The 18,366-nt window shown below is 35.2% G+C and overlaps 1 protein-coding gene across 1 annotated transcript; it reads right to left on the bottom strand.

Annotated features, from left to right (window-relative positions):
* Nucleotides 1–88: 88 nt before the first annotated feature.
* On the bottom strand, nucleotides 89–16,382 carry LOC116116306 (cleavage and polyadenylation specificity factor subunit 1). The gene is made up of 26 exons (XM_031402401.1): nucleotides 16,060–16,382; nucleotides 15,825–15,971; nucleotides 15,566–15,719; nucleotides 14,823–14,958; nucleotides 14,108–14,253; nucleotides 13,590–13,685; nucleotides 13,418–13,470; nucleotides 12,878–13,009; nucleotides 12,281–12,332; nucleotides 12,070–12,189; nucleotides 11,591–11,725; nucleotides 10,732–10,860; nucleotides 10,318–10,395; nucleotides 9,315–9,455; nucleotides 8,361–8,455; nucleotides 7,612–7,808; nucleotides 6,039–6,826; nucleotides 5,324–5,404; nucleotides 5,154–5,219; nucleotides 4,989–5,066; nucleotides 4,161–4,391; nucleotides 3,333–3,464; nucleotides 2,991–3,167; nucleotides 1,880–2,065; nucleotides 932–1,308; nucleotides 89–579 (listed from the first exon to the last, which is right to left on the bottom strand). The coding sequence occupies exons 1-26, from the start codon at nucleotides 16,380–16,382 to the stop codon at nucleotides 465–467; spliced, it is 4,365 nt and encodes a 1,454-aa protein (XP_031258261.1). The 3' UTR covers nucleotides 89–464.
* Nucleotides 16,383–18,366: the final 1,984 nt, after the last annotated feature.

Genomic DNA, 18,366 nt, shown 5'->3' with positions numbered 1-18,366 from the left:
CGTATACGCCTTAACTAATCTTCAAATTCTTAAAGTTAACAGCTAAATAAATATCTAATAACTATCTTTTTATTAATAATAGTGAAAATTTGAACTCAATACCTCTTCAATAATACATTTAAAACGCTCAAACGAACTGTTAAACTGATATTCTGTTAAGCATAAACTTGTTAAAGTGAAAATATTTTAAAGATATTATACTAAGTTTATTGGCCATTCACTTTAGCCCTCAGCTGTTGTTTACAAAAATTACTTCAACTGTATCGGGGTTGGATGGATACAACAGTTTTAAGCGGGATTTTCTTCCTCTTCCTAACAGATAAAACAAGTCAATTAACTGCAGCTGATTCAACCAAAACTGGAATTGGCGGGGCAATTTGAGCCACAGATGCTATGACTGTGTCGTCTCCAAAATCTTCTGCAAGTTGCTTTTAATGCTGGTTAATAGTCATCAGAAGCTGCTTTCACAAGAAGCTAGTTCCTAGTTCAAGGTCGTTTAGATTTGAAAGAATTTGTGACCGAGTTGTTCCAATCTGGTTAGCAATTTCAAGCTGTTCCTCCAATGGTAGCATCTCATAACTGCAGAAAGTAAAAGACATATGAGATGTAACGATTACTCGGGGGCATATTTTTTCATCCAACAGCCAGGCAATAAAGTGTCCCACCTGAAGGAACCTATTGCATTTATGGGGAACTAAAACAATGACATGACATTAAAAAAGCAGAACAGACAAGTGCTGAAGGGTTCTATTTTTGCAGGAGGGATAAAAGAATAACTATGAAAAGATAACGTTTGGAAATTAAAGAGGATAATGCCACAAAATATATTGAGATCATGTGAAAAATACGATCGTGTCATTTCTTCTAAAGGTTTTAAAATTGAAAACCACACCCCTAAAATCAATAATGTTCGGAAGAAGATGCAACTTACTGGCCAAGCAGTTCACAATCAACTATGCTATCAGGGCCAGGCCGATGGGCCTTTCCATTTGAACGGAACTGGTGGAAAGATCTTGGATTTAAGCCAGCAACATGGGCAACAGCATCAACAAGCTTTTTCTGTAGGGACTGCAACCTACGAAATGTGAGTTCATCAAGAGGAGCAATACACCCAATGCTGCCATCCAGGGTACCAAACAATAAAGCAAAGCGATTGGTTTTATCAGATCCTGCAGCAGCACCAGATGAGGTAGAAAGCATCTGCAACCGCAAGAATTTTGTGACATGAGCACCGACATGAAATTCAGCCCTTGACAGAAGCTTTTGTCCCTTCCAACTCTCAGACATCTTTGGTGCATAATAGAAAATCTGTTTCAGCACATACAAAGAATTCAAAAATAGGTCAACCAACAATACCCCATCAAACAATCAACCTTGATATCATTATTTCCAATTAACTGCACCCATCTAACAATTGACCATCAAAAATTGAAGCCCTTGGAAAACACAGAAGTTTTACATGAAGATTTCCACACAATAATCCTAATAAATACAATAGAACTTAGTAAAATAAATCAATAGTATATAAGATTTTGTACATATTGTAGACACTTGGAGCTATATTAAGTAGCAGTAACTATGCATTCATGCTTCTTTCTTATTTACTTAAATGTGTAGCCATTTTAGTGCAATATTCTTGAAATTGAGGCATCAAGTATACAATAGGAAGACAACAGAAAAATAAAAAGTGAACAGAAAACTAGAGCAGAATATATAAACAGTTAAAAATTCTAGAAGTAAATGACATAATTCATGCAGCTGAAGTGCAGCACATAAGTAGATAGATTAGTTTCTTTTTTAAACATGCCTCCTAGGGTAATAGGAGTCATCTATGTGATTAGTCAGTTGTCTTGTTAAGAAATTGCTCACATGATCTTACCTGGACATTTTTTTGGTCATCTGAAACCATGAGACTCAGAGTACTTCCATCTATCAAGAATTCTGTTGCAAAACAATCCAGTGAGCCAAAATCTTTGGCCAATAAGTTAAGTTGAGCCCCCTGTTCCTTCCAACTAAGAAAGTATATGCTTTTATGAACGTCACCAAGGAGAATAAAATTTTTTACCTGCAAAAATGCTTATACGGGTTTAGTAAAGTAGATGAAAACATAAACAAAACACACTAACAAACAATATATATCGCACTGAAGCAACATAATAAACATCCAATCTAACATAGAAGAATACATTTCAAAAGAGGGAGAAAATGAGTTCCATAAAGGATTCAGTAATATGTACGCATGATGCTTTTGTCACCCTCTAAACTAGTAAAATGTCAGGTTGCTTACCATACAACCATAAATTAAACCTCAGCGAGCAACATCATTACAATTAAATTCATGAAGAAAAAAATAAGGCATTCTCTATCTTAACCCAGCTGGCATGGTGAGTAAAAATCAGTCAAGGCAACAAGAACATTAAATCAATTCCTTACATTTTTTGGCAAAACTATGTTGCCTGGGACAACTACCTTAGAATGTTAAATTCTTCGAACTTTTATGACACAATTAAACGCCAAAGCATATTCCAAATAACTTCATAACAACTATTTGGCTCTGAGAGCACACGTGCTTGTGTGTGAGTGTGATAGAGAAAAAGAGTGAAGAAGAATGTTGACATAAAACAGTCAGCACTCTGCATTCTAAAGGACTCCCTAAATTTTGCCATCTTTCTTCTTCAATGTAAAATTTCAATATCCCATCATAACATAGAGCCCAAACTCTTGCCACGAATCAAGCATTTTCATACTATTAACAACAACTATAGAGTTTTCTCAGCCCTTATGGAATTCAAGGTGAGCACAGTGACTACAATACAATCAGAAGATGGTGTTGCTAATGAATGTAACAGCAAAACCATACTAAGGAAATTTAAATCAATGAACTCATGCCAAAAAAAAAAAAGGTTCTGGAATTGACAGCTCTTCTTTTTTTTTTTTTTTTTTTTAATAAAAAATGTTAAAAGTGTGATACAGAGCTGAGGCAAACTTACAATATTTAAGCTCACGACATATAGCGGGGGAGCATCATAAAAGGCAATGCCATTCAACTCAGTACCAGTCCACTTGTGTAAAATAATTTTTGGACCAGAAGCTATCAACAGATGACCTTGAAGAGAGGCTACAGCAGATATAGCACCCTTCAATTCCTTGGAATAAACTTCTGCTACCTAAAAGGGTTTATGATTGTATTAATAATGAAAATATCGGAAATTAACAATAATAAAAAAAGGGAACAGAGAAAACAAATAAACTCTCCCCCAGTAGTAAGCAATGAATAAGTGAAAAAAAAACAAATGAAATTGAGTAGAAATGACCATATAATCTAAAAGTACCAAATTCTGAGGATTATCTGCATTTCTTCCTACAGAAAACAAAAGGACACGTCCTCTTGCTGCAACATCTTCCCCTTGCACGTAAGCAGTCCCAACAGCCAAAAGTGTGTCATTCTCTTTTGTGGTTGTATTCTGTGATAAGAGACAAAAAAGGGTATATTAGAATCTAATCTAGATTTTCTAATAATAAGATGTACTCCCACCATCCCACAAAGATATCCATTCCATTTCTTTTTTTTTTTTTTTCCACTTTCTCATGGTGATTTTCCATTTAGGAAAAGTCCAGCGTGAATTTGTATTTGGGGCAGTTACTAAACAGCCACTCACCAAAATTCACTGACAAATATATGATCTATAAATGAATCAACAGAATTTTTTTTGTATAGGTCTCAACTTTTCTCTTTTCCACCAATATAGCATCCTTTTGGATCCCATTCCAATTAAACAAGACTGGTAAATGTCCGTCTTTGATAATAACCCTTTTCACTGATGGTGTTCTTTATGGATCCCGAACTGTTTGATATATATATTGATGAACTGAAAATGTCGGATCAAGGCAAAAAAAATTACAAATCTGATTGTGTAATTCTCAACATATATGTGGCTGAAATACCATGATCCCTCAGAGCTCATAACTTAAACACTAACCAAAGTTAAGATGAAACCCAAGATAATAAAATCTGAATTTCATTTCCACAAAATGTTATGTTTTACTACTATCCTCTCCACCATACATTCATTACACCTCTCCCAGTAAACACCAAAAAGGAAGGGCAAGCCTATTAATCTATAATGACAATAATTTGAATGAAAAAACAGTGAACTCACAAACAGTGTGACCACCCGCACAGTTAGAGCATTTTCAGAACTTTGCATTGGGATTGTAGCCCTTGTTTGCCAAGGACCGCCACTCCTTTCTGGTTCCATAATTCGAATCTCAAATTCCTCTACAGAGTATGTTCGATGGAGTTCAACAGAACTCAAATTTTGGTTGTCAGTCTGATGGCCCACTTCTTGATCAATCAACGATGAAAGAACCTGATTCAATGGCTTCAGAACCTGCAAAAGATATAGAGCACAGCAGGGAAAGAAAAGTATTAAGAATCTGTTAGGATCCCACATTGAAAGGGAAAAGGGTGAGCATGTGGGTTATAAAGGCTTGGACACCCTCCCTTGGCAAGCCGATTTTCCAAGGAGAGTTCTATCCAAGCCCATGAAAGACCCATGGCCCAGCCCAAGTTGTTGAGTTATTGGAGTGAGTTTCTATCAGAATCACAAAAAGATAATGTTAGCAAAACACCACCCCCCTGTTAATAAAAATTCAATTAAAACTGGCTGTAAGCAAATTATGATGTGTTTAGATTATGAAACCAAAAATACAATTTGAGGGCACCTATTTTGCATGTTGCTGGGGAAATTTGTAAGCACATATCTAACTAAACATGGGGCTCTAGGTATGCTATATTGAATAAATAAAAATATAAACAAAAAATATCACAACTATATTTGAATAAACCAGTTTCGATATGCAAGTTGTGCCTGTGTGGCTACTATATTGGTTTCTTGTTTAATTAAAAAATTACAGTAGATGGGAAACATAAAATTTTTAGAAAGACCATAAAGGAAAGACATTTATAAAGATAAAATATAACTTACAGGAACTGAAACTATTAGAGGGTATAAATTCTTCTCTGCAAAATAAGTGACTTGATGAGGAGTAGCCTTCAATGGAACCTAACCAGAAACATTAAACATTATTAATATTAAATGAATGTGGTTCTTTATACAAGTATGGTTAGCAAGAATAAGAAAAAGACCCACTTTTTGAACTGGCCAATGGTTGTCATAGGTTGATATAGATGGCAAGTGACAGATCTTCAAGATACCCTAGAAAATTGAAACATAAAACCAACTTTAAGCCATACTGCATAAGCATCTTGTTTCAATAGTAGCACAAAAACGGCCAATTAAGTAAAATATTAAAGTCTGACCTGTGATGTAACATATATGAGCCCGTGATTACAATTCACATTATGGAGAACAGTGAAGGCTACAATAGATCCATCACATAGCTGCAAAAAAGGTATATAGAATCCCGCATCCATAGTAGAGGGGATGCAATGAAATAAGAAGCATACTTGTCAAAATAACATTAGACCACTAAGCTTAGTGATCACTAAGGACAAATTTGTTCACAAGTTAGCAATAATCTAACAATAATTTAGACAGCAAGATCTTCAACAAAAAGTTGCAAGGAGAACAGCAAACATTGCCTTCTAATCTTGTCATCATGAAGTACAAAAACAGAAACAAACACAAACCTCAGAAAACAATCTAGAAAATTATAATGAATTTCAAAACCTGAGGATATATACTTAAAAAAAAAATCTGTACAGAAAAGAGGAATCAGAATAGCTAAATTAAAAAAAGGACTTGCTATAAATTCATTATATATACATACATAATAAAAGAAAAGGATTAAATCTATAATCAAAGACAAACTCAAAGTCGCATTTTTTTTTTAAGGAACAAAATGATACTCAAAAGTTACATTAAGAAACACTGAAAAATAAACCAATATTTATCTTACTAGAAATATCGAAATTAAATCCTCACGTAAGATTGGAGAACTAAAAGAAATCTAACACATATGCTGCACTAAACTACTTGCTTTGCCTAAATAGTGCTAAATAACCAATTTCTAACCTGTGGATGCACCCGAAGTCGTTCTCTGAATACCATAAACCAAGAAGGTCTTGACCCAGAAAGGAAAAACCCTTGATGACCACTAATATTTTTGAAAATGGTAATTCTTTGGCATGGGGCTTCATTGGACATCTCCTCCCTTGTGTACGCATCCAGTGGGATCCGAACAAATCTCAAATTTCTAAGCCTGGAAGCACTAGCATTGCTTACACTGGCAGAACCTTGTGCAGAAACGGAATCTTCAATTTTAGAGGAACCCTCTGGACCCTCATATAGGTAGGCATGGTAACAAAGAATTGTCCCATCAGTCAATATTCCAAAAAGAAAAGGGCGACTATGATGTCCAGACCACCTTTGCATGGCCAGCTCAACAACTTTCATGTTCTGTATATTTTCCTTACGGCCTTGGCCAGTCACTTCTTCAGAACTCTTATTTATATTTGTCTGGGAATCTTTGGAAGGTTCCCATGCATAGGTATCAATAAGGTGAGTTCTTCCGGATAAAATTTTATCCACAGTGAAGACACAATTAAAATTTGGCACGTCAAATATTTCCAGGTCACCACTTTCATAACAAACAACACAGTATATATCTCCCTGATCAAGTGTCCCACCATCAGCACCATCAATAGACTCCCCAACGCCAGTAGAAAGCCATGCATCAGTACTTGTCTTTCGGAGCCACGGTTCTGGTCCTTTATCATGATACAAGGTACAGGCAGATATTGGCTTCTTCAAACTTTCAATGGTAGATGGAGTCTGTACAGAAACAGTGCATGTAGAAGGATCTGCAATTCAAAGTTCAAGACTTCAGCCTGGTTAATAATCCCATAACGAGAAAAAGTAGCAACTAAATACAACAAGCCCATGGAAGACACCACATCTTCATCAAGAGACTCACATTTGAATGCAGAACATATACACATATGCCCCTATTATATACATATATATGAAACTTTAGCTATAGGAGCATGTTTATGTGTCCTAAATGGCTTTTTATTAGCTAGAGACCATCAAGAAAAAAGATTTCCTTCTCAACAGTTGTCTAGGTTTAAAAATTTGAGGCAATTGCTCCAATTTTATATAATCATGAATGTCAAACTGACAAACTATCCAAATTTCTAGAAACAGTACCTTGTGTTAAGGTACAGGTATGTCTTCCTAATCACTAATGATTTTCACAACTGACGTGAGAAGAAATTGGTGTCACGTAAAAGTTGATAATTAGATAGCTTAGATATCAAAATTCACAGGAATCAGGTATCAATAAGAATAAAAGCAGGATAGCCATAACTTTCTAATTTTTAATCCTCACAATTGACTAATAGTGAAAGTAAATTATTAAAAGAAAACATTGAGTTGATCAGGTCCAATCTCTCATCATTTAGCATGCACATAGCCTTGTAATGAATAAATAATCTTTTACAATAAAATAGGATTTATTCACAATTCTAGTTTTATCCACTGTAATATGCATAAAGTAACTTTAACAATTAACAAGAAACTTCCAAACTAAGAACAGTGATATACTAAAATTACTTACAGTAAAAGATTACTCATGAAAAGAGCATACCTCCAACAAGAAGTCGAATACTTCCATCATTCATTCTTAGCAACACATATGGATCAGCAATTGAAACAGACAGCACAGTGGAATTCTCAGAACCAGAACTAGATTCAGAGTTTTGTGCTCCAAAGCTTAAATCTTGAGTCATAAAAGAACCATCCAGAATTCGAGCACCACGTTCAAAGACCTGGACAACTCGACGCCTAAAGAACAGAGGAAGGTAAGAGAGAAGCAGATAACTGAAGTCTCTTTCTCTCTAACAATATCCATATATTCATAACATTATGCAATATCCTTAGTGAAACAAGAGTTGACCGAAAACCTCATATGCAATGTTAAAAATAAATAAAAATTAAAAAGCACCACAGGGTACACTGATAACTTGATTTTGTAAGTTGGCAGCCAAAGAAGCACTAGACAAATAACTTAATGTAATTATGTATAAATTTACTGAACGTAGGAAAATTAGTAAAACGACACGAAATTATCAAACATACTATTTATAGAGGATTTAAAAATAAGCCAAGTCAGGTGGGGGAAAAAGAACTTAAAATTATGATGTTGGGTAAAATAAAAAGAATAAAAGAGAACCAACAGGTTAAATCAATTAAAATCGTATCCTCCCCCTGAAGCCCCTCCAAAAATTCAAGCCAAATGAAATTAAATAAACACTACAAAAATTTGAGTAGCCCATATGAAATAGTTACATATCCTTGTATTAATTAACATCTTTGTGAAGTTAGGCATATACTCACCTTCCAAACAAATTTCCAGCTGCAACTGTTCTTCCTTGCACATAATAGTCCACACTTTCAGTGACTTCCGACAAAAGATCAGCTGTTTCAAGTACCTATCAATATCACAACTGTTATTGCATAAAGTCAAATTATAATGCTAATTGCACCACCAAAGACAACCAAAAAAAAAAAAAAAAAAAAAAAAAACGAACGAAAGAAACAAAAGTCAATGTGATATTCCATATCTGTTTCCTCTACGGAAAGAATAAACTCTAGAACAGTTGGACACCGACAAAGCGAAGCTTTATTTTTATAAGAAACTGAAAATACTCAAATTAACTGAGAATGGTCGTAGAAAGCAGGGAACAGAGATTTGGTCAGTTTTATATATTTTCACCCCCAATTCTCAGGGAGTGATCAGACCCCTACAGTGGATCACTGATCCACTTTAGTAATTCTCTCTTTCTCTTACTAATACCACATTTTCTGTATCCCATCCAAAAAAAAATCATGAATTACAGAAGGTGAAAAAGCAAATCACTAATCCAGACCGAATATTATGTAAAAGCAATGTAATTATTTTTTATAAAGTCGATGCCTATAGCATGCAAATAAAGTAAAATGCCTGAATAACAGATAATGGTATGTTTCAACAGAAAAAACAAAGATTGCCTTTGTACATCTGAAAGGCATTTAATTATAGCTACTTCCTAAGAATATTAGCCCAAGAAGTATAAAAAGAAAGATTCCCTGGCATAACAAGAATAAATCTAAGATGCAGCAGTCAACTTCAATAAGAAGATATCAAGAAAAAGAAGCTTACTATTGATCTTTTTAATACCTTCAAACTAAGCCAAAATAATGCAACATTATATCTATGAAAAAAAAATAAAGCTTTATAAATAACTTAAAATCTAGAAGTTTTACAGGGATATTCAACTTCAGATAAGGAAAAAAAAAAAAAAAGTTCACCATTGTTCGAGCCTCCAAACTTATAATTAAATATGCGTGATACTCATCATCATAGGTAGCCATTTTAGAAGAATCAGCATTATGACCGCGTGAACTCTTGTGGTAAACAGTCCAAATTCCTTTGCAACCTGGCAGCTCAACCTGCAGAGTCAAAAAGTTATGTTATACAATGACAGTGTCAGATGCAAGTTTTTTCTCTTATCCAACCAATGATGGGTGCATACAAACACGCATCTAGAACTCTTAATGCTCTAAGATCACCATAGCCTAATGAAATTTGAATATAAAAATCTGCACATAGGTTAACAGGTTCCATTAGGAAAAGTATTTATACAATCCATGCATGGGAATGGCAATGGGGCGAGTTGGTTAAGTTTTGCCATCAAGTGAAAATGCCACGTCAGATGAGTGACACACCAAAATCACACCAAGTCAAATTAGGACAGGACGTGGCAGAAGGGAAAAAACAATTTCCAAAGATGGGTCAGTAAAATGTAGGGGAAGCCATGCAGCGGAATATTTTGCTAAATTTAAACTTTATAAAGAAATTATTGTAAGCATGGAAGTCCTTTCTAGCCCCAACACCAAAGTATTACATTTGCAACATCTGAGCAGTGCACATGATCCCTTATATGCTATGTGCTGTGTGTGTTCAATAGTAAAGGATGGGTGTAAAATGCTCCTCTAATAGAAGTCTATAAGTCCATTCTTACTTCATCCTTACCCAAAAAAAAAAAAATAAATAAATAAACTCAAGACTTTTTCAGTGCACACGAGCCCATTTATGTTATGTGCTGTGTGTGTTAAATAGTAAAGGATGGGTGAAAATGGCTCCCTCTAGTAGAAGTCTTGAAATCCATTCTTACTTCATCCTTCCCAAAAAAACAAATCTCGGACATTTTATCGGACCCTATCTTGTAACATAAAAAAAAAGCCTATATTGGGTAAACATCATAATAAGACTGATAAATTATTTTTCATGAAGGTCAAGATATGCACAAACCTCAGTAATCATTTCTGGGCGAATTGACTGCCGAAGTACACAGAGAGCACCATTCTTTCCATGACCAGAACAGCATACCTGAGAAAATTAAAACAAGACAGAAGATATCGCTTACTAAAACTAAAGCACCAAAGCACCCAAACCAACCCTCAATAAAAAAGTAATCAGAGAGTAATCCAAAATCTTGACCTGTGAAATAATGGCCCTCTATATCATAAATCAACTAAACGAATCCAACATATAGCCTAGGTCAAGCAAATACTAAGCAGCAAAAAGCAATGGATGCACCAAAACTCGCAAAACAATACCAGGAAAGCATGGCAAGTTGAAGCCTGTAACACATCATTATTCTATGTTTCTTTCCTTTGAATGTGCAAATCCCAAAAAATGGAAACTGAGCTCAAAAAAACTAACCAGTTCATAATTACTTTGTTTGGAAATTCCAGTTGCACTTGCATCAGCATTCATCCTCAAGCCATATGAGAAGTCCTTCAAAGGTCCAATGTTAACCAATGAATCCCTCACAGCAAATGAAAAAGTTTTCTGCACGCATAACAGGAGAATAACATTATATAAGAAGGGATAAACGTCAAAAACCATATTGCAAATAATAGATCATCTAACAACTGTTTTAAGAAAATGAAACGTAAACTCTTGATGATAAATGCAATAAGTTATGCTACTTGCAACTTAAACAGGAGAGTAGACATGGTTTCTTATCAGCCCAGCTTTCGAATTCAAGAAGACTAAATAACCATAAAGAGAGCTCATGTTTAGACCAGCAATTTCTTTTTATTTTTTTAGATAAGAAAAACCAGCAGCTTCTCAAACCAACTAGACAAGCGAATTCTAGACAATCACTAGAGAATATATATTAAGAGGCTTGACTAAACTCAATGATGCAGCGTTTATACACACATACTTATGCCACTTAACAGAGATTTAATATGTCGTGAAATGTAAAATAATTTACCATAGGACAGCTTAAGGTTTTGAAAAGAGGCTAATGGGCTTATAAAAATTGTTGCAGCTCTATAGTACAAAAAAATCGAGAAGTAGTACAGTATTCCGTATTTGGATCATACAGCTACTGTCTTAAGCTCTTAGGATGTCTTAAAAACAATTACCATGTCTTATTTCCATTAATATTTTTTTCTCCTCCCCTTCCCAGAACTTGTTCCCTTCAAATTTCAAAAATTTATCATGGGTGAAAATTAATGCAGGAAAATTACTGAAGACAAGGTCCTGAATTATATCAAGAAAGGAACACAACCTGTGCTGATTCCGTGTTATTTGGAGCCGAACCATACAAGGAAAGCTCCTCACCACTAACCATATCTTGCAAGGCATCAGAAGAAGACCTCCGCAATCGCTTTGCTGAAGGGTTATCACCATCAATATCTCCAAACTGAAAAATTGACATTGCAGAAATTATTAGGTAATTACTTTTTTGAAAATTTGAAATAGAAACAGTAAAAAGGAATAAATAAAAAATAGAAAGAGAACAATGAAGCATTGTTCCAAAAATTCAATCAGCTGCAAAATTTGTTAGAATCTAGAAACAATGCAATGGAATTTCTTTTCAAGTGGACAGGAATGCAAAATTTGAATAGTTGGCATTGAAAATTACAAGCAAAAGATGAACTACACAATCAACTAAATGTAAATAACTAATATACGAGTTGAAGAAAAATTACTATTCAGATGAATTGTATACTGAGTAGCAAAGAGAAGTTGATGGCTTCTGCTCACCTCTTCTTTTAAACCTGATGACGGCATTGAGGCTCCTGATCCACAAGAAAATTGCACAAGCAAACTGTCACCCAGCCGACTCCCGAGAAAAAATAATGAATTTCCAATTGTTGTAATGTCCTGAAAGAATTTCAGTGAATTTTGACACATGCCAGATGGAAACAGAGCTAAAAGTAAATAAAAAACAAAGCATCCAGCAGATGCAACTTACAGAAGTAAGTACTGAAGGATTAGACTTGGAAAGATCAAGCCTCTGCACTACCCTTCAAAACAGAAAAGAAACAAATAATACAAGCTATAGATAATGAAACCTACCTACATAACTTTATTTAAAAAGAGGAGAATCATGTAATAAAAAAAAGATGAAATTACAAATCTGGACTCACAGGAAAGGCCGGTCAGATAGCTTTTGGATTGGACAGCTAAAGCCATAGGCCTCAAAAAGAGGCCTCTTTTTAATCATTTTTTCAGCTTCTCTACTTATATAGGTGCCTTTGTGTTTGTTTGTGTGTGCATGTGCATCTAGTAAGGAGATATTTGGGAGAAAAGCCTTGTCTCCCTTCTGACTAGGAGAGAGAGCTCTGCAACCTTCCCCTTAATTTTACCTTGGAATGAATAAAATCAGAAGAAAAACTGATTTTCACTCTTTTACATGCTTCCAGAAAATATCACACTATGTAAGCCCAATATACAAGCATTGCCAAAAAGTGTTGTATCAGACTAACTTAAATACAAGCTCATAAGCATCGCCCAAAAAAATTTAAACTAGGAACAAAAATTTTAAATTGAAATGAAGGCAAATTCCTACCGCCCATCATAAACAAGAGTCAAAAGTAGTAGCTCCCCGGTTTTTGTTGACAGCAACGCCACATCATTTAGCAACCAATTAGCATTGGCAGCATCAAGTTCTACAATAAAACTTGATCTTGGAAGCTCTTGACTGAAATGAATCAAGAATTACAATCAACAAGAAGGAAACGGGGAATTCAGTTAAGCTAAGGGCCTTAATCAGATTTTTATGCAATTAACACCATAAATGCACACACATACACCAAGAAAAAGAGAATAAATAAGCCTCTAACCATGAATGTATGGAATGACAACGACTACTAAACTTTTGAAATGCCTGCATATAAAACAACCCTGAAATCCTGACCAACAGATTAATAACTAAACAATATGAAGCTATATTACATGAAGAATCTGCTTTTCCTACAATTTCCAATTGTCAAACCAAAAGGCAAATTGCATATGCATAAAGTTCACAGGTTTACAAACAATTTATAACACTACACGTTCTAATTTATTTGTCATGGGGTGAGAAAAAGTTAGAGGTAAGAGTCATGACCTGCTATCAGCAGAAACAGCATAATTGTTCAAAGCCAATCCACATGAGGCGGACTGCATGAATCAAAGACCAGCATGTTATAGAGCACACAGATGAAAGAACACCGGACAACGTACATCAACAATTCAAAACCCAGAAAACGACACAAAACAGAAAAACCAAAAAAGTGTACCTGACTATGATAATGAATTGTATTCGCACCAACCACAAGAACACCACCAATTGGCGATGGCACCGCAAGTAGCTTGTAAGCATCGTGCGGAAGATTCTGACATGATACAAAATGCACTTTGAATTTAAACATCAGAGATCATACAAAATATTACAACAACAATACAGATGGCTAATTTGTGGGCTATATGACATAGCATCCATCCATATCTTTAGTATTATCAAGAACATGCTAAATCTCAGAATTTCAACCCATGCTGAAAGCTTTTTCTTTTTCTTTTCTGTTTTTTTTTTTGGGGGAGGGGGGGTGGTGTCAATTTGGTATTCTATGGCCTTGTTGCATAAGACTAGGCTGGACAGTTTTATGTTTAAAGGACAACTATAGATAATGACAGTGTCTGCAAAAAGTAATGCAATTATGAATTAATTTAATACTATTTCAATTGCAGTGTTACACAAATATCCATTATGTGAGTGAATGTAGAACTTCTTTCAGATAGGTTTAATATCAGAACGTACCATGGCTGACCATATAAGTGGATGCTGCTTTAAAGTTGTGCTGATACTTAGCGCAGAAATCATGCAAGTATGGTGCTTCCATGACACACGGCCAGCCCAAGTAAGCTCCCGCTCATGAAGGATGACCATCACAGGCTCAATATAACCTGTAAAATAGATATACCAGATCTAGAGAGAGATCAAGCAACAATTAAGTAGCTCAAAGGCAAGAGCAAATTAGTTAAAGCATTTACTTTCTTCAATAATTTAACTAAACCATATTTACGAATCTAATAGGACCAACATTTATCACAAACTAATCTAAACCACCATGGAAATCATTAAGAGCTAGACATTGTACCATGCACAGAAGAGAAATCAACTTCTGGAATTTACCAAGCACAAATGAGAATTTGCTGGTCTTTCCTAAAAAATGTTAAAGAGTTATAAATTTTCTTTGTATGCTTGTACTTCTTCAGTGCTCTCATCCAAGGACTTCATCTATTAACCCAGAAGAAAAACTATCTAGTGCACTTAAAAGCTAGTCTCCTCAGTTGTTCATACCTATCTAGTATTTACATTGCTACTTTCTTTCCCTTCGACACTTACATCACTACATTCATTTAGGAAGAAAAAAAAAAAAAAAAAAGCCAACATTTCCCTGTAGCTCATATCTTGCATTATACACATATAACATTTAACAATCAGTCAAAGATAATTAATCAGTCACACTCACCATGTACAAATATAAAATCTTTTACATGCTTCATGTCTAAATCTCTCAAGTTGATAACATATGATGACTCAATGCGAGCAGAAACAGCAGCTCCAGAACCAGAAGTATCCTCATCTCCAACCAAACCAGATCCACCCTGACAACCAAAATTTCAAAATTGAAATAATTAAAAAGAAAATAAACAAATATATATTCAAGAAATCAACAGATAAAATCTAATCAAAACAAAACCATCAAGTTTCCAGAAACATGAGTGGTGCTTTGCCGCCCGGTACAAGGAGAGGGAATAACTGCTTGCTGCACATTGTCTTGACATTTTAAAAAGGTTTGCAATTCTATTAACAAATACGCATAAAGTGCACAAACCACCATTGAGTTCTACTGCTAAATCCAAAACTGAAATTTATCTAGCCTCATTTAATTACAACATTTATGGGTACAGAAACATTGTATTTAGTACAGCTTCTTCAAATAGAGATTTTACAAATAAGCTTGTTTTGTAGTTGTCAAACACAAAAATAACTCTTATTTTCTTATTTTTCTTTTATATAGTTACAAGCAAAGCAAATTTGTGTTAATGAAGAGAAAGAGATACAAGAGATTACTGATGTCCCCAATGTATTTAAAGAGTGATCCCAGAATTTTCAGGAAATTGCATTTTATCAAAAATATATGAGATAGTTATGCTTAAAGTGATACAAAGCCCTAACAATTCAACAATAATTATATAGAACAAAAGAGACCTGAGCAGCCTTAAGTACTATCATTTGCAATCCGTAAACAAGAACGCTGCCACACCTGCCTTGAGGATCAACCTTTACCACCGGGCCTCTTGCAAATGATTCTCTACCTCTTTTCAAATGAAGCCACTCAGGACCCTCAAAACAGTGCATAGAGCTGTAAAAGGAGATCAACCTCCATCAAAATTTCAACTACACTGTCTTAACAAATAATCTAACAATAATAAAACTTCCAATCAAAAAAAGGCCATTAGATCTTTACGATGTACGAAGTCCATGAATTGAATCATCAAACTCCAAAACTGATATTTTCGCATCTTGAAATGACAAAATGATCGAATCTCTTCTCCTAGAACTGTCACTTCCTCCTTTTGACAATATAGCCATTGATTCCACATTACCATGCAATCTACAAACCAAACAAACGACAAATCTTAAAAAAACGAAACACCAAATTGATATTAAATTACAACTATAGCAAGCAATTGCTTCCGAACCTGTAATGGCAAACGAGTTCGAGGGAAGAACTGGAGACTCCATCCATTAAAATGCCGCGTTTTGTTTCTCCAGAATTTTTAGACTCTTTACTGCCCTCTTCATGTACCCTAACTACATAAATTTCGAGAACGTTAGCAGCAGTTACAATGAGGTTTGGGACCGGGCCGATTCCTTGCTTTGCAGGCCACTCTGATTCAACTTCGTCGGTCTGAATTAACGGAATTTGCGGCACGTAGTCGGCACGGCAGTGAGTGATGAAACCCGAGCCACAGTTGGTTATGCCGGTTGGCCAGTGCATCATTTTGTAGGCCGCGAAGCTCATTTTGGAGAATTCTAGGGTTTCGTATTGAAGAAAGAAAGAAAGTGAGTGTTTTGTATGTTAAGGTTTTTGGGAGTGAGAAGAAAGAGAAAGCTTAAACCCTAGTCTTTTGTGTTTGGAATGGCGGGAGGATGATACCTGTGTTTGTTTTGGTGCTCTGCTGGTAACAGAGTGAGCGAGTGTGGTTTTGTCCTTCAACTTTTATTTACGATGTCCTTGAAGAGGAAATCAGAAAATATTTAGGTAAATACAAATAATAGCCATTTTAAAAGGGAGATATTGAAAAATAACAAGTTCTGAAAACCTGAACAAATAAATCGTCTAATTGTATTAAGTCTAGAATACCCTTAATTATATTCATTAGTTAGTGCTGATTCGCTAAAGCCTGGAGATAGAAGTCATTATATCACCGAGTTGGTTAAGATTTTCAAAAGTTGTTATTTTCCAAATAACCCCTTCATCATAACTATTTCTATTTGTGTCTATTTCCTGATCAAAAATACTATACATACTACTGGTTTTTACTAACCAGCATACAACATGACGTGACATCTGACGTGGCGATGCCAACTCATATGCCACGTCAGTCACTTGCCATGTCACATAGTTCAAAAGAAAATTTCCCCAAAAAAATTTCCCACTTACGAATTTTTTGCCTAGAAAAACATTTGTGCTCTAATCTCCTTCTCCCCTAAATCACCGGCCACCACTCCAGCACCGAAAATAAACTCTGGCACCATCATCTTTCACTTTACCCGCCTCCATTGACCAAAACCCCTATCTTCCCCACAGAAGATCACCACCAATCGTCAGTCGCCGCTCATCTAGGGTTCGCACTCTTCAAACCAATTTTTGACCGATTTCGGCATAGGAAATCTACCCAGATCCACCTTTCACCTCACCGGCCTCCCCTGACAAAAACCCCTATCATCCCCACCGAAGATCACCCACCAATGCAATGTTTGAACTTGTTTTCTGGGTTTGTGATTGTTTCAATTAACTGTAGTGCTTTTTTTTTTCATTTTTCTTTTTGGTTTACAACTCCATGGATCGGTTCTATTCGTCAATCGAATCAATCCTTGGTTCCATCAAATGCTGGAACTTCTTTTGGAAAACATTGCTTTGTAAAACTAATTTGTGTAGGACTAAAGAGCGACTTGGGGGTTCCTCTTGTAGCTGATGTGGTTGCTCCAAGTACAGTTAAAATTATGAACCCTGCAAATGCAATTTCCAAAATAAATTGAAGTTGAAAAAATTACATACATCATGTGGAAAATAAGAAACAGGCAGTGACATGTGATAGATCATCATAATCTGCACTTAAGAAAACATTGAAAACCAAATTGAAAAGAAATTTCTTGGCTGAAGGTGGATTTGGTTCTGTGCACCGAGGTGTCTTACCAAATGGCCAAGTTGTTGCTATCAAGCAACATATATTGGCAAGTTCCTAAGGTGATAAAGCATTTTGCTCAGAAGTTGAGGTTTTAAGTTGCGCACAACATCATAATGTTGTGATGCTGATTGGATACTGTGTGGAAGATGGAAGGATATTGCTGGTTTATGAATACATTTGCAATGGATCTTTGGATTTTCATCTTTATGGTAAGTTTCCTCTATCCTAATTTGTGTTATGATTTGCACTGATTTTGGCTGGAAGGAAAAGAGTAAGGTAGAGGGAAATGGAAGGATTGTGTTATAACTTTCCTCCAGCTTCTGGACTGAGTTTCCATTCCTATACTACATGCTAATTTAACCAATACTAAAGCTTTTGTTTATTATTACCAGAATGCCTTATAAGTTCATAGCATAAATGTTTTTAACGGGTCTTTTCCTTCCACTGAACTTCTATTTTATAGGTAGGTGGGGGCAGGGGGTATGTTGCTGACCAAGTCTTGCCCCCGTTATTAGGAATTATACTGTAAATTTCTTAAAAAGTGTGTAAATAATTTACTCAAATTGTTTAAGGGAAGGTGTTGAATAGTTTATA

Source organism: Pistacia vera, unplaced genomic scaffold (assembly GCF_008641045.1).
Source record: "Pistacia vera cultivar Batoury unplaced genomic scaffold, PisVer_v2 Contig77, whole genome shotgun sequence".
Classification (NCBI taxonomy): domain Eukaryota; kingdom Viridiplantae; phylum Streptophyta; class Magnoliopsida; order Sapindales; family Anacardiaceae; genus Pistacia; species Pistacia vera.
This window is presented reverse-complemented; position numbering and strand designations above follow the sequence as displayed.